The 19959-nt window shown below is 47.2% G+C and overlaps 1 protein-coding gene across 1 annotated transcript; it reads left to right on the forward strand.

Moving 5' to 3' along the window:
* The first annotated feature begins 1239 nt into the window (after positions 1–1239).
* On the forward strand, positions 1240–10271 carry LOC109554105 (pepsin F-like). Its single transcript, XM_019954415.2, has 8 exons — positions 1240–1313; positions 2450–2532; positions 2594–2736; positions 4296–4495; positions 5411–5527; positions 6987–7131; positions 7217–7315; positions 10119–10271. Exons 1-8 carry the CDS (start codon positions 1240–1242, stop codon positions 10269–10271), a joined length of 1014 nt encoding a protein of 337 aa, XP_019809974.2.
* Positions 10272–19959: the final 9688 nt, after the last annotated feature.

Here is a 19959-nt window from a genome sequence, read left to right on the forward strand (position 1 = left end):
AATTCTCCCCCTTTCTTTTTATATCATTTATTTGTTTAAAATGTGATGTGCCTCATAGAAAGTCCCAAGTCTTATGCTGAGAGCAGGAGTCCACAACACCAATACCAGGCCCAGTACCAGTCTTTGGTCTATTAGGAACCAGACACACAGCAGAAGGTGAGCAGCACACAAGTGAGGCTCCATCTGTATTTTCAGCTGCTCCCCATCGCTCTCCCATCACCCCCAGATGGGATAGTCTCGTTCCAGGAAGACAAGCTCAGGGCACCCACAGAGTCTGTATTATAGTGAGTTTTATAACTATTTAATTATATATTACAACATAATAATAATAGAAATAAAGTCCACAATAAATGTAATACCCTTGAATCATCCAGAAATCACCCCCTCCACCACGTCTCTAGAAAAATTGTCTTCCAGGAAACCAGTTCCTAGTGCCAAAAAAAGCTGGACACTGCTGATTTAGAGGATTGCTTCTCTCTTCCTTTATCTATGTATTTCCCTGAAAACTGGTAGTTAGATCTAGACTTATGTTCAACAAATTTTATTGTAACATTTAATTTGTAGTCACAAATATTTCTTATGGCATCACTTAAGAGACATAATCGCTAGTTGCCTCACTTTGATGTATGCTGAGATGCACTGGGTCCTGATGTTGCCAACCTCATGCATGCATTATAAACTTCACCTTTGACCTTTCATCTTATGGTTTTATCATCCATAGATGATCTCGGCCAAGATCCACTAATTTATGAGAATATTGCAAAACAGTGGTTTCTTCTTTCTACCACTGCTAAATCTAATTCCTGGAAATCTTCCATTAATAAGAGCATTCTTTCAAATGTTTATAGTTACATGAAATATGCTTCATACAAACAAAAATAACATAAATATTGATGATTATTTCCCTTTCTGAGTGTCCATGATGGTGACTTTGTGCCCTAGCAATCTGCCACGGTGACAAATTACATGTTAGCTATTAACATTTGGAACTTCTGAATTTTTATATATTTAATTTGTTTCGGTGGATTTGATCTGATACTAAAATTGTCTCACTTTCGGCCTTATCAAATGGATTCCTAAACTTTTTGTTCAGCTCTTGCTAACCTTTGAAGGCCCTCACATGTCTGGTCCTTCAAAATTCTCAGGCTTATCTTGTTCATTCCTTGGCCCAGTCCTGAAATCAGTCATCTCTTCAAGAATCCATGGACCTTAAGGTGGGAAATAGAATTTAGAGGCCGCATGATAGACCTCATGATAGTCACCGTAGCCAAGTTGCCATTCCTTCTAGGCTTTTCAGTTGAAAGAGCCAGGAAGTACCGATTCCTTTAAAGAAAAGGGGGAAAAAAGGAAAATAATTAAATAGTACAAACTTATGTTATCAACTTTTAAGGCTATAGGGCTTTACTAAAGGTTTTTCATTTTATGTTTGAACCTCTTTACCCTATCCACTGAAAGTCTTGCTTCAGAACAATATTAGCATAAATTATTGACTTCCTTTAACCAGTAATAAACATATGGTACTTCTGAGAGGGTAACAGGGGGAGGGGGTAGGTATGCTGCTGCTGCTAAGTCACTTCAGTCGTGTCTGACTCTGTGCAATCCCATAGATGGCAGCCCACCAGGCTCCCCTGTCCCTGGGATTCTCCAGGCAAGAACACTGGAGTAGGTTGCCATTTCCTTCTCCAATGCATCAAAGTGAAAAGTGAAAGTGAAGCCACTCAGTCGTGTCTGATTTTTAGCAAACCCATGGACTACAGCCAACCAGGCTCCTCCATCCATTGGATTTTCCAGGCAAGAGTACTGGAGTAGGGTGCCATTGCCTTCTCCGGGGGGTAGGTATCAGATCAGATCAGTCGCTCAGTCGTGTCGGACTCTTTGCGACCCCATGAATCGCAGCATGCCAGGCCTCCCTGTCCATCACCAACTCCTGGAGTTCACTGAGACTCATGTCTATCGAGTCAGTGATGCCATCCAGCCATCTCATCCTCTGTCGTCCCCTTCTCCTCCTGCCCCCAATCCCTCCCAGCATCAGAGTCTTTTCCAATGAGTCAATTCTTCACATGAGGTGGCCAAAGTACTGGAGTTTCAGCTTTAGCATCATTCCTTCCAAAGAAATCCCAGGGCTGATCTCCTTCAGAATGGACTGGTTGGATCTCCTTGCAGTCCAAGGGACTCTCAAGAGTCTTATCCAACACCACAGTTCAAAAGCATCAATTCTTCGGCACTCAGCTTTCTTCAGAGTCCAACTGTCACATCCATACATGACCACAGGAAAAGCCATGGCCTTGACTAGACGAACCTTTAGGTATATACCTGTGTATATACAGGTGTATATACACAGATGTATACCTGTGGCAGATTCATGTTGATGTATGGCAAAACCAATATAATATTGTAAAGTAATTAACCTCCAGTTAAAATAAATAAATTTATATTAAAAAAAAAAAAGAGAGTTCTGGGTCATCATTGACACGGGCTCGTCTGACTTGTGGGTGGCCTCTGTCTACTGCCAAAGTCCCTCCTGCTGTGAGTGCCTGCCCCCCACCCATCTTGTTCTCCCCCACCCCCCTTCTCCATCCTTGGCATCTGACAGATATGGATCTCTTGTGTTGGCAGTTGCATACTGGACATATGACCCCCAAGATGTCCACCACCTTCCAGTGCAAATGGAGGAAACTCGACCTCCACTATGGCTTTGGAAAGATAACAGGAGTTCTTGCCAGTGAAACTATTCGGGTAATGGGGGAACCAGGGGCTGAGTCCGGGCTGGCCCTGGGAGCAACCAATGCCTGCAAAACAGATGCACTACCAGCTGGAAGGGACTGTCTTTCTGAAAATCCCCTAGTGGTTGGCCACCTGCCCAGCAGGGCCCTGTCCCTGGGGAGACAGCTCCCTTGCTGACACACAAACTCCCAAAACAACGAACCCCAGAGAGGGGCTTGGGGTGTGGACTTGCATCTCCATTACCCAACGTTCATTTTGCTGGAGCAGGAAGAAGGGGCAATAAAGCACCCCCTTTTATATTCACAGGCTCTACAGGGCACTTTCATGGTAATAACTTGTTTTATCCTGCAATATCCCCAGGCAGGAGATACTATTATTAGCTCAGGATAAAGACGAGGGACATGAGGTGCACAGAGCGAGAGCCTTGCCAAGGTCACATATTTTTTAAGTGGAGCTTCACTGATCTTCAGGACTCAAGTAGGTGTAGGTTTGGGGAGAGGATAAAACTGATCTGGGGCCCCTGGGGCAGCACAGGGCTTCAGGTATCCAGGCAGGGGAATCAGGAGTCACAGATATAAGATGGGCCTGATAAAAGGGTTCTCACTCTAAGGGGCCTTTAAGACTAATAAAAACTATGGCCTGCCCACCAACACACAAAGTGCCTGAGTATGCTCTCCCTGTGTTTTTCTGTCTCGGTCTCTCTCTCTCTCTGTCTCACACACACAGGCACTCACACACAAGTGTGCACATCCCCAAAAGCCTGATATCCAGGCAGAATTTTCATTAGAACCCAGCCAGTGACACTGCATAATGGCTTCTGTCTTCCTGGGCATGTGTAGAATCCACAGTCCATTGCAATTAATTCAGTTCATGTTTGTCATCAGATCATGAAAGTGAAAGCGTTTGTCACTTAGTCTTGCGACCCCATGGACCTAGCTCGCCAGGCTTCTCTGTCCGTGGAATTCTCTAGGCAAAATACTGGAAAGGGTTGCCATTTCCTTCTCCGGGGAACTTTCCAACCCAGCGAATGAACCTGGGTCTCCTGCATTAACAGGCAGATTCTTTACTGTCTGAACCACAAGGGAAGCCCATCAGATCATAGTGTTGCCAAAGAGAAGACTAGTCTGCTCTCTATTTGTTGTATCCTTAGGGGGGGACCATTCAGTCCTGTCCTGAGTCTGGTTGCCCCACCTGTATGGAAGACATGAAATCAATTTGACTCACTGAGATGGTGTTTGCAGGAGAAGCAGGTGTTGTTAAAATCCACAGCCCCACACAAATGGAAGCCCAATTCCTATCCCAGCTTGTCCTACCCATCTGAGGTCAACTGAGGCCTCAGTTCTTCTCTGCAGTGCTAATGGCATTTGCACCAAACAGCCCAGCCTCACTTCCCAACCCTTTATGTAGGAACACTCTCCTGTCTCACAGATTGGGAACAGCTGTTGCCAAGAACCAGACAATTGGCCTGAACTGAGGCCTCAGTTCTTCTCTGCAGTGCTAATGGCATTTGCACCAAACAGCCCAGCCTCACTTCCCAACCCTTTATGTAGGAACACTCTCCTGTCTCACAGATTGGGACAGCTGTTGCCAAGAACCAGACAATTGGCCTGACCAAGAGTAAGATTGGTGGGTTCCTGGAAAATTCACCTTATGATGGTGTCTTGGGCTTGGCCTACCCCAGCCTCACCAGGCGTGAAGCCAACCCTCTCTTCGACAACCTGAAGAGACAAGGAGTCATTTCTCAACCTGTCTTTGCCTTGTTCCTGAGCAGGTAAGTCTGAGCTGGACAAGCCTTTCCTCCAAACGAGCTGTAAGATGCTTTCAGTTGCATGAAAAAGTGTAGGCCACCTCATCCAGAAGATTCCTGAGTGATAGTCTATCCGAGGAGAACTATGGCCGCAGGATCACAACTGGCCCCATCACTGGTTTTTGTCAATAAAAAATGGTTGTGTTTCACTGGAACACAACCATTCTCATGGATTCAAGGGTGCAGTTTGGTTGAGCGGGATGGAGGTAGGAGGGAGAGAAATGGTCCAGGATATGGCTGGAGGAAAAAGCAACAGGATTTGCTGATGAATTTGATGCAGAAGGAGAGGGATGGTGGGAATGTTTCCTTCCTCACTAACATTTCACTGGGAACCCAGGACGAGCTACAGAATTTGCAGGAACCAACGCAAAATGAAAATGTGGAACCCCTTGTTCGAAACATATTAGGAATTTCAAGACAGGGAGAATGGAGGTGGGTGGCCTGCTCAGCTTGAAGTCCCATAGACAGCACAGGTCACAGGCAAGAGAAGCCAACCGTGGGTGACCCTGAACCCTCAGACATCAGCTTTTCTGAAAAATGACAGGCTAGACAAGGAGGAAGCCCGACCCCTCCAGCATAGAGTCCTCTGAGGATATATCTGAGCATTTAGGTGGCTGGAAAGGTCCAGGCCCTCTTCAGAAGGATGGGTGGTCGGAGCCAGGCCTGGTTGGAGCCAGGCTACCCAGCTTCAAACCTCTTCTGTAACACTCATTAGATGGGGACCAACCCTGGTCAGGCACTCAAGCTCTCCAAGCATCTGTTTCCGCATGTGTGAAATGGAGACCGTAGCAGTGCCTCTGATGGGTGAAGAAGCGCAGTCCTCAGACAGTGCCTGGTGTTACTCTCCTCCAATGAGCCCCTTCTTCCTTCTCTCTTCAGCTGGCCGCAGAAGAGCAGCTTGCTGTTGCTTGGTGGGGTGGACTATGCCTACCATAACGGGGATCTCAAGTGGGTACCAGTGACCCAAGCCCACTTGTGGCAGATAGCCGTGGACCGGTAAGCCTCCCCCTCTGAGGGCCACCCCAAATGATGCTCCCACACATGCACATGGACACATACAGACACACACTAATCCACTCACAGTCACACACAGACATACGCTCCACACACATGCACACATAAAAACATACAGAGACACATATAAAAACATACATAGGCAAACATACAAACACACACAGATGCACACAAACACACACACAGGAACACACATCACCCATGGGTTCATAACTGCCCCAGAGCTCCTGATCAGGCCTCTCACCAGGATTCTGAAAGGGTCCAGAAGGCCTGGGGGAGGGCTGCATTCCTGTGCTGTGAGGTAGGGAGCCTGGTTAGAGGACCCTCTAGTGTGGTGAAAAGAGGATCAGGGGGCATTTCACCAACCTGAACAGGATTGTGTTAAGATGACCTACTGACCAGGGCCACCCAGGACCTAGAGTGTTCTCAGTACACAGAATTGCCAGTTGAAAAACTGAGAAAGTCCTGAAAAACTGGGAAAACTGGTCTCCTCAGAGAGAAGTTACCCAGCAGTGAAGAGAGTTTGGTTGCAGTCTTGAGACCTGAGAGCAACGCATAAGAAGAGACACCCCATCTGACCAGTGCTAATTACCGCCCAAACCGGGCACACAGTGGGGCAGGGCTGTGACTGAGTCAGGAAGCTGGGATCCAGGAGTGGCCTGAGAACAAGGGGCAATAATTGATGGGGTTCTCTGTGATGCCCTCAGGCCAAAGCTTTCCTGCTCTTTGGAGGCCCCCGGGTCTGCTCACGCTCCCCTACCAGGGGCCTCAGGGTCTGAGCCGGGTGAGGGGGTGGTGCTGGGAGACAAACTTTCCCAGGGCAGCCTGTGTCTCCCCCACCACCACTCTGACCATCTGCTGTCCTAGACACCTCCATCTTCACTGTATGGACCGACCCATCATTGGTGAGACACAGATACAGGTCTCTGGGTGTTCCTCATTCATTCATTCAACATACATTCATTGTGCATCACCTGTGTGCTGGGCACTTGAGGGAGGCCCTGAGGATCCAACTTGCCCTCACATCTAGTGAGGCAGACGTGCATGAAACGACTCACACACACAGTGAATTACCACCTGGGTACATGCTGGACACGAGGAAGAGTCTACAGAGAGTGAGCAAGACAGGAGCCTGATCTAGTCTCGGGGGAAGACTTTCTTGACAAAGTGGCAATTAACCTGGAAGATGAGGAAAAATTAGCTGGACCAAGGAGCTGGAGTCTTCTAGGAAGGAAACCAGCACAAACTCAGGCCCTGAGACACAGAAGAGCCTGTGCAGGCAAGAATTGAAAGAAAGTTAAAAAGATGATGTGACCAGAGAAAAGGAAAACTGAGTCAGGGTAAGAGCTGAAGGGCTTTTCAGGAGACAGTCAGCCAGGGGGCAGTCACTGAAGAGACTTCAGAGTGACCCTGGTGCCTGCTTTGTCCCTCTGTCTCTCAGCATCTCCATAAACAAAATGGTGGTTGCTTGTTCTGGCGGATGTCAGGCTATTGTGGACAGCGGGAGCTCAGTGCTGGCTGGCCCAACTCAAGTGGTCCGCAACATCTTCAAACACACCAAGCCCAATCCCAAGGAGAAAAGCCAGGTGAAGGGTCATGCCACAGGATCATTCTTGGGCTCCCCACACACCAAGGATCACCTGGGCCAACCTCTCTCCTGCTTTCTTTTACAGCTTGATTTCATGTGACCGTTCCAAGGCCCTGCCTCCTATTATCTTCACTATCAATGGCATGGACTTCCCAGTGTCCCCTAAATACTACCTCCAGAAGGTGAGGGGGCAACTTTGGGGGCTGGTTCCCAAATCTGGGATTTGCAAGAACTCTTGGGCTGCTGTTGGGAGGAAGGGGACCTCTACAGGCCAAGCCACACCATGGCTGATGCTGCTGAGCCCCTGTGGCTGGGCCAGCGCCTCCCACAAAACCAACCACGTGAGAGTAAAGGGCAGTCTGGTGGGAGTCACAAGGAGAAGGGAACTCTAAGGCCTCAGTCCTCACAGAGCTTCCATTCAACAGAGACCTCAGATGCAGAAACATGGAAAGTCAGCTCTAGCAATCCCTGAAATAGAACAGGTGACAAGAAGGATGTCTGGGGACAGTCTCATTGTGCTGTCCCACCATAGGGGTTAACAGTCTCCCCTTCCCAACTCGAAAGTCTCCAGATTGAGATCATAAATTACATGCTTACCCTAGAACTTCGCTGCAACTTCACACTCTGTGAGTTGGTACTGACCCCTCTGTGGGGAAGTTGGATGCTAAGGTAAATGAAGGGTGTACAGTGACTGCTCAGCCCCAGCACATGCTGGAGGCTTCATGTCAGCTCCCTGTGGGAGTTCAGAGCAGGCTGATGGGCTCAAAAGAGGCTTTGAAGAAGAGAGGGAACTGCAGAAATCCTAAACACCCCAGCCTCATGAGGAACAAGGGAGCCTGCTTGGGTTGAGGTAGTCTATATTGGATTCCTTACAAATGGCAGCCTCGGGGGCTGTGCAAAGGGTCCAGGGGCAGATGACGGGTGATGTGGGATACAGACCAGGGGAGCTTCAGGATAAGTCACCCAACCCAGCCTGGAGTGGCCAAATAGTGTGAGTGTGGGACCAGAAAGGTTTCCTAGACGGCCTGAGCGAGTATAAAGAACGCATCGTGACGATGCTATTTACAATGGGTAACCAACAACAACCTAGTATGTAGCACAGGGAGCTCTGCTCAGTGCTATGTGGCAGTCTGGATGGGAGGGGAGTTTGGGGGAGAGTGGAGACATGTATATGTATGGCTGAGTCCCACTGCTGCCCACCTGAAACTATCACAATACTGTTAACTGGCTATCCTCCATTAAAAAGTTAAACATTTTTTTTAGAAAAAATAATGGGTTGTGGCCAATGGAGAGCTAAACAGGCATTCTTAGCAGAGAAAAAAAGAGAGCAGGAGTCGGAAGGAAGGAAACAGCAGTATGAGAGGGGAACTATGGGCCATTCTTGTTCTTTGTTTAAAAAATACATTGAAGTAGAACTGATTTACAGTGTGGTGTTAGTTTCTGCTCTGTACCTAAGCCACTCAGTTTTTTGTTTGTTTGTTTGTTTTTTATTTTTAAACTTTACAATATTGTATTAGTTTTGCCAAATATCAAAATGAATCTGCCACAGGTATACCTGTGTTCCCCATCCTGAACTCTCCTCCCTCCTCCCTCCCCATACCCTCCCTCTGGGTCGTCCCAGTACACCAGCCCCAAGCATCCAGTATCGTGCATCGAACCTGGACTGGCGACTCGTTTCATACATGATATTATACATGTTTCAATGCCATTCTCCCAAATCTCCCCACCCTCTCCCTCTCCACAGAGTCCACAAGACTGATCTATACATCAGTGTCTCTTTTGCTGTCTCGTACACAGGATTATTGTTACCATCTTTCTAAATTCCATATATACTGTATTGGTGTTTTTCTTTCTGGCTTACTTCACTCTGTATAATAGGCTCCAGTTTCATCCACCTCATTAGAACTGATTCAAATGTATTCTTTTTAATGGCTGAGTAATACTCCATTGTGTATATGTACCACAGCTTTCTTATCCATTCATCTGCTGATGGGCATCTAGGTTGCTTCCATGTCCTGGCTATTATAAACAGTGCTGCGATGAACACTGGGGTACACGTGTCTCTTTCCCTTCTGGTTTCCTCAGTGTGTATGCCCAGCAGTGGGATTGCTGGATCATAAGGCAGTTCTATTTCCAGTTTTTTAAGGAATCTCCACACTGTTCTCCATAGTGGCTGTACTAGTTTGCATTCCCACCAACAGTGTAAGAGAGTTCCCTTTTCTCCACAAAAAACCTCGAATAGCCAAAGCTATCTTGAGAAAGAAGAATGGAACTGGAGGAATCAACCTACCTGACTTCAGGCTCTATTACAAAGCCACAGTTACCAAGACAGTATGGTACTGGCACAAAGACAGAAATATTGATCAATGGAACAGAATAGATAGCCCAGAGATAAAGCCACTCAGTTTTATATATATTCAAATATATACATGCTGCTGCTGCTTAGCCGCTTCAGCTTGCCTAACTCTGTGAGACCCCATGAACTGTAACCCACCAGGCTCCTCCATCCAGGGGATTCTCCAGGCAAGAATACTGGAGTGGGTGGCCATGTCCTCCTCCAGGGGATCTTCCCAACCCAGGGATCGATCTCCTGCATTGCGGACAGAATCTTTACCACTGAGCCACCAGGGAAGCCCACAAATATATACCAACTCTTTTTTATATTCTTTCCCATTACAGTTTATCATGGAATACTGAATACAGTTACCTGTGCTATACAGTAGGGCTTTATTATTTAAATATCAAATGTTAGTTCGCATCTGATAATCCCAAACTCCCAATCCTCCCCTCCCCACACCCCTCTGTCATGGCAACCACATGTTTTGGCCCTTCTTGCTCCTATATCCTCACTTTTGCAGCTGCTGTGAGAGCCACTTGATTCTTCCCAAAGAAGGGGAAAAAATGGGAAAGCTGTGTGCTCTGGATATTGAGAGGAGTGGCAGGTAAGTGCTCGCGCTGACTGGTGTGTATTCCTGTCTCCCCCAGGTTTCTAAAGATATCTGCTTTATCAGCTTTCATGGGGGCACAGAAGACAGGAGCCCCTCAGAGACCTGGATCCTGGGCGACATCTTCCTGAGAGCATATTTCACAGTTTTTGATTGGGGAAACTATAGGCTCAGCCTGGCTCCCTCAGTGTAAATGCTGGGCTGCTTCAGGAATCACTCAGACCCACTCCAAAGACACACACACAGAGGAAACTCCCTCCCAGGGATGCTGAGGCACAGGGTTTGGGGCTCTGCAAGCCCTGTCCTCAGCAAAGAATAAAGGATTTCATCTCAATGGAGCTCATATGAATGGCTGCCTCTCTTTGAGTCAGGAAGGTACATCACAACCGGGCAGGATCTAGAATCAAGTCTGAAGCACAAACGAGAGGAGCCCAACTCCAACTGGCTTCAAGAAAGGGGAGACTTATTGGAAGGATACAAGTATCCGGGACACAGGAACGAGAACAGATCCAAAGATCTCAGGGACTGGACCCAAGAAATCAGAAGGCATCAGTTCACTCTTTCCTCATGCTTCCCCTTCTCTCTTCTTTGATTCTCTTAGCCTGACAGCTTTCTTCCCTCAGGTTTCTACACCTAGTGAAAGAGTCTCAAGCTGCCTGCCTCACGCCTTTATCTCTCTAAGTCAACTAACCAACAAGGAAAGAAGCTCAGAAGACATCAGGGTTCAAGGGAGGGCTCTGAATGGACCATCTCAGATCATGTGTCCAGTCCTGGACCAAGCATCCTGGCAGTGGCATGGCATCCTATAATTGGCTTAATTCGTCACCTGGCCCTGTCCCCACAGCATGTGATTGACCGGTTCCTCATTAACGGACCCTGAGAAAGAATTGTTTTCTTCTTTCCTTATCCTTTCCTTCTTTCTTTCTTCCTTCTCTCCTTTAATTTCTTTCTTTCTTTTGTCTCCTCTGAGCATGCACCTCCACAGAGCTCACAAACCTAGGTGTGAGAAAACTTCAGATTCTTCCATGGACCACATCTGTCAAGAGAACAACAAACTCAAGATGTCTGGGTGGAACTCATATCAATAGAATTCAGCTTTGTGCTCCCTTCATGGCTCAGTGGTCAAGAATCCACCTGCCAATGCAGGAGACATAGGTTCGATCCCTGATCCAGTAAGAACCCACATGCTGAGGATCAGTTAAGCCCGTGCACTGCAACTATTGAGCCTGTGCTCTAGAGTCCAGAAACCACACTACTGAGCTCACGTGCAGTCACTACTGAAGCCCACATGCCCTAGAGCCCATGCTCCACAACAAGAGAAGCCTCTGCAATGAGAAGCCAGCAAATACATTAGATTGGAAATAAGACAATGGGGTAAAAACCCCAACATGGTCACTTACTGTGCAGCACCCTACCTAACTAGGACTCACTTCTAGGATTCACTTCATCCGCAAAATAGGCTCATCACCTAACCTGAAGTGTACCCAGAATCTCATATGTTTACAAAGCCCCAGAACACTGCCAACAGCACATGGCAGCAAGGCAAAAAGAATAAGAGCTACTGCTACCCTAAGTGGGGGGCAGGACAGAAGCTGCCCAGATGAAATCTACAAAGAAAATTTTCTGCATAATGGAAAATACAAAGGCACCAAGCCAGATTTCTGAGATAATCTAGGGGAAAAAAAGCTTTTCTGGGCATATGACTGTCATGAGTTCTTATTTCAGGGTCCAGTCTTTCTCCCCAAGTCCTAACTCCCAGGCCTGTGCAGGGCCTGGAAAGTCAGCCAAAGAAAAGTCTTCTTTCCCAAGTCCCTCTGTCATCACTACCAGCAGCTCTAGGGCTGACAGTCACAGACCTCACAGGTTTAGCATCTTGGGTGCACCAGTAGGAAATGGGACTCCTGGGTAAGAGGCAGGCAGCTGACGAAGAGAGTGGAAAAGTCCCTAGCCAGCAACAGTATTACTGGGATACTGCTGGAGTAAAAGGAAGTGAGTCTGTGAAGTTTTCAGAGTTAAGGGTGGATATTACCAGGGTGAGGGAACCCAGACATTGGGCAGCTGAGAAAGAGCTGACTTCTCTAAGGGGCAGAAACACTGAGGTGTAGAGTCAACTCTGCCAGTAACCCACAGACACACACCACTACTCTTGGAACCCAGGAGGAACTAGGCATACCTTGGAGATACACAAACATCAATGACCTTTGTACCCAGCAGGCCCAGAACTAGGGATTGTTAGTGATGCTGGGAAAAGGATAGGGGCCAGGAGCAGACGCAAGGCTGAGAAGCCATATCCTCACTGCCCTGGGCCGGTGGGGAAGTGCACAGCTCAAAGGGTTACAGATCAGAGTATCCCTCAGACCCCACTCTGCCAATGAATCCCCCTGGCAAGTCAGACCCCACTCTTACCCTTCTCTCCCCACCTGTACGTTGGGCAAATTGGCTCTTAGCTCATCAGAAGTGCAGCAAGCAAGGTGCTCAGGTACAGGCAGAAGGGTGAAAGGTGGTGATGAGGAGTGGCGTGGGACTGGAGGCCCGACTGGCCCAGAGAGCTTGGGCACTGCCTCCTTCTACTGGTTTAACTGCGAAGAGCACGGGCAGCAGTCCTTTAGAGGGTCACGTGCCCTTCATGCCCAATCCCAGCCTCTGCCAAGTGAGGCGCATGGGGGAGCGTCTGCCAGAGCTGCCCACAACCCCGTCCTCGCCCCTCCCCAGGTCCAGCTCACCTACCTCTGGCCACCACAGCCATGGCTGCTGCTGCTGCTGCTAAGTCGCTTCAGTCGTGTCTGACTCTGTGCGACCCCATAGACGGCAGCCCACCAGGCTCCCCCGTCCCTGGGATCCTCCAGGCAAGAACACTGGAGTGGGTTGCCATTTCCTTCTCCAATGCATGCAAGGGAAAAGTGAAAGTGAAGTCACTGCAGCCTACCAGGCTCCTCCTTCCATGGGATTTCCAGGCAAGGGTACTGGAGTGGGTCGCCAGTGCCATGGCTACTGCTGGTTACATTGCAGCCCAAGCCCACACTTCCGGGGACCACAAACATCCCCCTCACCAGATGTGACCTCCCTCCAATGTTCAGGCACTGAGAACTGGGGCCCACGTCACTATTCTGAGGCAGATGGTCTTAGAAAAGAGTGCTCCTCCTGTTATTTCCTCCAATTTTCCACTTCTGGCTCTTTTCAGCCTCCCCACCCACTATGACCCTCGTTCCCTATCACTTGCACCTATGTCCCTAATACCAGGCCTCCATCTCCCCAGTTTTCCTGTTCAGAGGGCCCTGACACAGGCAAAAAGTGAAAGTGAGAGAAACAGACGCTAGCTCCTTCCTCTCCTCTTGTTCATTCACTCCACATACATACACTGAAGGCTTGTGCTGTTAAGACTTGTGGATGCAAAAGTGAACACACCACCCCCAGGTTCAAGGAAGTCACCCTCTTGCTTGGGATTTCAGAGGAAACAAGAGATCTTCCTATTCTAGCCATCTCAGTCCTTCAGATGACTTTGATCAGGAACAAAAATTATTAAAGTAGAAATAGGCACCCTGTTGGCTGTGCTGTGCTAAGTCGCTCAGTCATGTCTGACTCTGTGATCCCAAGCACTGTAGCCCGCCTGGCTCCTCTCTCCATGGGGATTCTCCAGGCAAGAATACAAGAGTGGGTTGCCATGCCCTCTTCCAGGGGATCTTCCCAAACCCGGGATCAAACCCAGGTATCCCACATTGCAGGCACATTCTTTACCATCTGAGCCACCAGGGAAGCCCAAGAATACTGGAGTGGGTAGCCTATCCCTTCTCCAGGGGATCTTCCCAAACCAGGAATCAAACTGGGGTCTCCTGCATTGCAGGTGGATTCTTTACCAGCTGGGCTACCAGGGAAGCCCCATCCTGTTTTTACCCACTTCTAAAAACTGTTTGTTTAGCTCCTCAGTACTGGATCTTGTTACGTTGGTAGACTGGATGGTGAAGTGATATGAACAGAAGTTAGGAAGGTGAGCAGGGAGGTCAGAATGTGAGGTAACAAAGACACGGTATTTAAGAAGCTGAGTTATTGGAAAGACTTGGGACCTGAGTTGGGAAAGCACTTTTCAAAAGAAGTTAGACCATGTGGTATGCATAATCCCCAGTTCAGTCTTCAGATCTCTATGAAGATTTTGTCTTTTTTTTTTTTTGGAACACAAGTCAGATCCTTCTAGCTGTTTTTCAGTCCTGGTCCTTCCTCCTAGGTCTCACACTATGCCCAGCAGTTCAGCAAGCTCGATGGACAATGGTTTTGTTCTCTGAGCCTTCAACTAACCCAGTGTCTAAGGGCCCTTGTATTAGATCTTACAAAGACAAGTCAAAGGTGCCACTAGAAGCCAAAGTTCACCAAAACCAGGGAAAATGTAACATCAGATTATACTGAGGTGTTCTGTACCTGCTCTGCCTTCTCCAGCATCATATTGAGAATCCTGCAAGTCTAAAGAGCCCCACAGGTCTCTAGAGGTGACTTTTTTATTTAATTTTTATTTTATGTTGGAGTATAGTTGATTGTGGGGCTTCCCAAGTGGCTCAGTGGTAAAGAATCCACCTGAAATGCAGAGGACCAGAGTTCGATCCCTGAGTTGGGAAGATCCCCTAGAGCAGGGAATGGCAACCCACTCCAGTATTTTTGCCTGGAGAATTCCATGGACAGAGGAGACTGGTGGGCTACAGTCTATAGGGTCGCAAAGAGTCAGACACAACTGAGCAGCTAACTATATTATACTATAGTTGATCATGTTAGTTTTAGCTGCACTGGGATGTGATTCCATTATACATATACATGTATCCATTCTTTTTTAGACTATTTTTCCATACAGAATACTGAGGAGAGTTCCCTGTGCTATACAGTAGGTCCTAGTTGATTACTTATTTTATATATAGTTGGGTGTGTATGTTAGTTCTAAACTCTCAATTTATCCCTCTCCTACCTTTTCACTTTGGTAACTATAGATTGTTTTGGAAGACAGTGAATCTATTTCTGTTTTCAAGAAACTGTTTCTGATGAACTGAGATGAGTTCTCGGTTTTCAAGAAACCATTTCTTGAAAATGAGAAACAATTTCTGATGAGCCAGCTGGACAGCATGTGTGCTAGGTTGCTTCAGTCACGTCCAGCTCTTTGCGACCCTGTGGACTGTAGCCCTCCAGCTTCCTCTGTTCATGGGTTCTCCAGGCAAGAATACTGGAGTGGTTTGTGATGCCCTCCTCCAGTGCAGGAGTACATTTCACCCCAGTGGAGATCCTTCCACCCTAGCATTTAATCCTCTCTGTGCAAACACACACACACACACACACACACACTTTTTAAGAACAAAATGAAGGGACTGGTGTGATTGTTGATAAACTGCTCAACCAAGACAGGCCAGGCTCAGGTTTTAGTCAGTCCTCTTTGGTATCACACTGCAGTCCCTCACACTATCATCCCCATTGACCATGGCATCTGCTGTGATAAGACTCTAGGAGATCAAACAAAGCTCCCCAAGCCCTCAAGCCAGCTAGATTTCAAAAAGAACAACCCGCCTTCCCTCCAGGCAGCAGTCGAAAGGCAGCCCACAAAGAAGCTGGCGGTCAGATAATCTCCACTTAGCCCACTCAGGCCTGGAGTCCCACAAAGCAGCACCTTCATTCCACAGCTGGACAGCCTCATACAGCAATCACACAGTTTCTGAGAGGCTGACTCACGAGTGCAACTTGCCCAAATTCCACTCACTGTTTTGTCACTAAACTCCCTGGGTCTAAAGCAACCTTGATCAAGTCTTGCCCGCTCTCTTGGTCTTGATTCCTCATCTGCAAAAGCAGAGATAAGACCAGATGGTCCCCCAAATCATGACACGACCCTGAAGCAGCTCCTAAGGCCCAAACAAGCTCCTCACATACAGTAGGTAAAACAAATATGAATTTGAGTCCAAAATACCTGACTAACTAAGCCAACTAAACAATGTCCCTTGCCATCTGGTACTACAAGGATGGAGCCGCTGACCTCACTGACTTTCAACACACCCTGCCAGGTCAAAGTGGAGGTCAGGAATGAGGCCCTCTGTGCTCTGGGAAATCTGGCAGAACAAGACTTCAAAGAAATATTTTCAAAGAAGATTTCATGAGCCCATTTTCTTGCATCTTCTCATGCCTAGAAAAGAACTAAAATCATTAAGACACATCTGCTCCTCATGACTAGCAGCAAGGCTCTGCCGAAATGTGTGCTTGACTGCACATCCCCCTTCAGCAGATCACGTATACACTGACCTCCACCACACACACACCTCTTCAGTGAAGTTCTTCAGAGCTAATTGAGAGGCTGTATCACAGGCTGTAGTCCTCACTTTGCCCGAAACAAAACTTAACACACAACTCTCACATTGTGCTTTTTTTTATTTGACAGCTTCATACAAAACTCATACAGCACTCACCAGGATTCAAAGCACCCTACACATATTAACTTATTCAGTTTGTTATTATCCAAATTTAAACATGGGAAACATGAGGCACAGACAGAGTAAGTAACTTGTCCAGGAACACACAGCTAGTAGATGGCCAAGCTGGGATTTGAACCCAGGATATCTGGCTCCAGCACTGTGTTCTGAAGAGCTATGCTCTCCTCACACTCATTTTTCAAGGATGTCATGTACCTTTATCCAATGGAGAGGCCTAAGTTTGGGCTCTAGAAGGCATGCTCTTCCCATAGGCCCAGGGTGGGACTGCTCAGCTGGGTTCTCTGCAAGCACCAGGAAGAGGGCAGAATGCTCCAGGGTCTGGGGCAGGCATGCTCCTCAGGCTCTAGATCACGGTGCAGACACAGCGTCTCTGCAAATGACCTGCCACCACCATCTTGAACTGAACGCTGTGCCTGGTCCTTGGCAGTCGTGTGGTTGTGTTAGTTTCAATCTGTGGACCTGGGAACTCTGGTCTAAAGGGCTGGATGTGAGGCCTCTGTGTGTGGTGCCCTATGAACAAGTGAAATGAATCACAAAGGAAAAGAAAAAGTCCAGGATTTATGAATTGCAGCCCAGAGTCCCAGTCAATTAGAGTGATGACAGAGTTTCATACAAAACACAGGCAGAGAAATTCTACAGCTTCCCAATGGGAACCTACTTTTGCTTTTTTATGAACTCTCATATGATCACGGAAGTCAGCCATTTAAGCAGGAAGTGAAGAGAATAGGTAGTATTCAGATGGTATAGAATGGGATGATTTGTAGGAGAGGGACTGGCAGAGCAGGGCAGGGAGAAAGAACATCAGTCAGTTTAGAACATTTGGGTTTGAGAAGACTGGTACTTGGGACAGATCCCTGAGAGGAGGGAAAGGCCACCCACTCCAATATTCTGTCCTGGAGAATTCCATGGGCTGTATAAACCATGGGTACCATGCAACATGGCAGAGCAGAAGGATGTGCGCTCATCTTCTGAGGGAACTCCAAAACTACAACTCACTGCCAAACAACTGTCAGCTGGAGAATGTTGGATCCCACCAAAAAAAGATACCCCACATCCAAGGGTGAAGGAGAAGCCCCAGCAAGACGGTAGGAGGGGTGAAATCACATTTGGAATCAAACCCCTTACCTGCCAGAGATGCTCAGAAGGCTCAAACAAACCTTGTGTGCACCAGGACCCAGAGCCCCCACAGAGACTGAGCCAGAATTGTGTTTGAGTGTCTCCTGTGAAGGTACAGGTCAGCAGTGGCCTGTCTCAGGGGCAGGGGCTCTGGGTGCAGAGACCTGGGTATGGCATAAGCCCTCTTGGAGGAGATCACCATTAAGCCCACTATGGAGCCTCCAGAACTTACATGGGACTGGGGAAACAGACTCTTGGAGGGCACAAACAGAAACTTGTGTGCACCAAGACCCAGGAGAAGGAGAAGTGACCCCACAAGAGACTGACCCAGACTTCCCTGTGAGTGTCCAGAAGTCTCCAGCAGAGGCCTGGATAGATGGTGGCCTGCTTCAGGGTTGGGGGCGCTGAATGTAGCAGTGCCTGTATGGGGCCTTTTGAAGGAGGTCACCATTATTTGCATTACCTCCACCATAGTTTGGCCTCAGGTCAAACAACAGGGAGGGAACACAGCCCCACTCACCAACAGAAAACTGGATTAAAGATTTACTGAGCATAGCCCTGGCCATCAGAACAAGACCCAGTTTCCCCCTCAGTCAGTCTCTCCCATCAGGAAGCTTCCATAAGCCTCTTATCCTTCTCTATCAGAGGGCAGACAGACTGAAAACCACAATCACAGAAAACTAACCAATCTGATCACATGCACCACAGCCTTGTCTAATACAATGAAACTATGAGCCATGCCACATAAGGTCACCCAAGGCGGACAGGTCATGGTGGAGAGTTCTGACAAAATGTGGTCAACTGGAGAAGGGAATGGCAAACCACTTCAGTATTCTTGCCTTGAGAACCCCACAAACAGTATGAAAAGGCGAAAAAATAGGACACTGAAAGATGAACTCCCAAGGTCAGTAGGTGCCCAATATGCTGCTGGAGATCAGTGGAGAAATAACTCCAGAAATAATGACGAAACAGAGCCAAAGCAAAAACAACACCCAGCTGTGGATGTGACTGGTGATAGAAGTAAAGTCCAATGCTGTAAAGAGCAATATTGCATAGGAACCTGGAATGTTAGGTCCATGAATCAAGGCAAATTGGAAGTGGTCAAACAGGAGATGGCAAGAATGAACATCAACATTTTAGGAATTAGCGAACTAAAATGGACTGGGATGGGTGAATTTAATACAGATGACCATTATATCTACTACTGTGGGCAAGAATCCCTTAGAAAAAATGGAGTAGCCATCATAGTCAACAAAAGAGTTGAAATGCAGTACTTGGATGCAATCTCAAAAATGACAGAATGATCTCTGTTTGTTTCCAAGGCAAACCATTCAATATCAGGTAATCCAAGTCTATGCCCCAATCAGTAATGCTGAAGAAGCTGAAGTTGAACAGTTCTATGAAGACCTACAAGACCTTCTAGAATTAACACCCAAAAAAGATGTCCTTTTCATTATAGGGGACTGGAATGCAAAAGTAGGAAGTCAAGAAACACCTGGAGTAGCAGGCAAACTTGGCCTTGGAGTACAGAATGAAGTGGGGCAAAGGCTAATAGAGTTTTTTCAAGAGAATTTACTGGTCATAGCTAACACCCACTTCCAACAACAGAAGAGAAGACTCTACACATGGACATCACCAGATGGTCAATACCGAAATCAGACTGATTATATTCTTTGCAGCCAAAGATGGAGAAACACTATACAGTCAGCAAAAACAAAACTGGGAGCTGACTGTAGCTCAGATCATGAACTCCTTATTGCAAAATTCAGACTGAAATTGAAGAAAATGGAGAAAGCCACTAGACCATTCAGGTATGACCTAAATCAAACCCCTTACTGTTATACAGTGGAAGTGAGAAATAGATTCAAGGGATTAGATCTGATAGATAGACTGCTTGATGAACTATGGACAGAGGTTCATGACATTGTACAGAAGACAGGGATCGAGATCATCCCCAAGAAAAAGAAATGCAAAAAAGCAAAATGGCTCTCTGAGAAGGTCTTACACATAGCTGTGAAAAGAAGAGAAGCAAAATGCAAAGGAGAAAAGGAAAGATATACCCATTTGGATGCAGAGTTCCAAAAAACAGCAAAGAGAGATAAGAAAGCCTTCCTCAGTAATTAGTGCAAATAAATAGAGGAAAACAATAGAGTGGGAAAAACTAGAGATTTCTTCAAGAAAATTAGAGATACCAAGGGAACATTTCATGCACTCATGAAATGGGCTCAAAAAAGGACAGAAATGATATGGACCTAACAGAAGTAGAAGATATTAAGAAGAGGTGGCAAGAATATACAGAAGAACTATACAAAACAGATC

This window comes from Bos indicus, chromosome 29 (genome assembly GCF_029378745.1).
Source record: "Bos indicus isolate NIAB-ARS_2022 breed Sahiwal x Tharparkar chromosome 29, NIAB-ARS_B.indTharparkar_mat_pri_1.0, whole genome shotgun sequence".
NCBI classification, from domain to species: Eukaryota; Metazoa; Chordata; class Mammalia; order Artiodactyla; family Bovidae; genus Bos; species Bos indicus.

Excerpts from the sequence above, each read along its gene's own strand:
- LOC109554105 (XM_019954415.2), top strand. The coding sequence starts at position 1,240 with ATGATAGACCTCATGATAGTCACCGTAGCCAAGTTGCCATTCCTTCTA. Across the intron at positions 2,737-4,295 it reads TTGCCAGTGAAACTATTCGG|ATTGGGACAGCTGTTGCCAA; the intron begins GTAATGGGGGAA and ends CCTGTCTCACAG. Across the intron at positions 7,316-10,118 it reads CTAAATACTACCTCCAGAAG|GTTTCTAAAGATATCTGCTT; the intron begins GTGAGGGGGCAA and ends TGTCTCCCCCAG.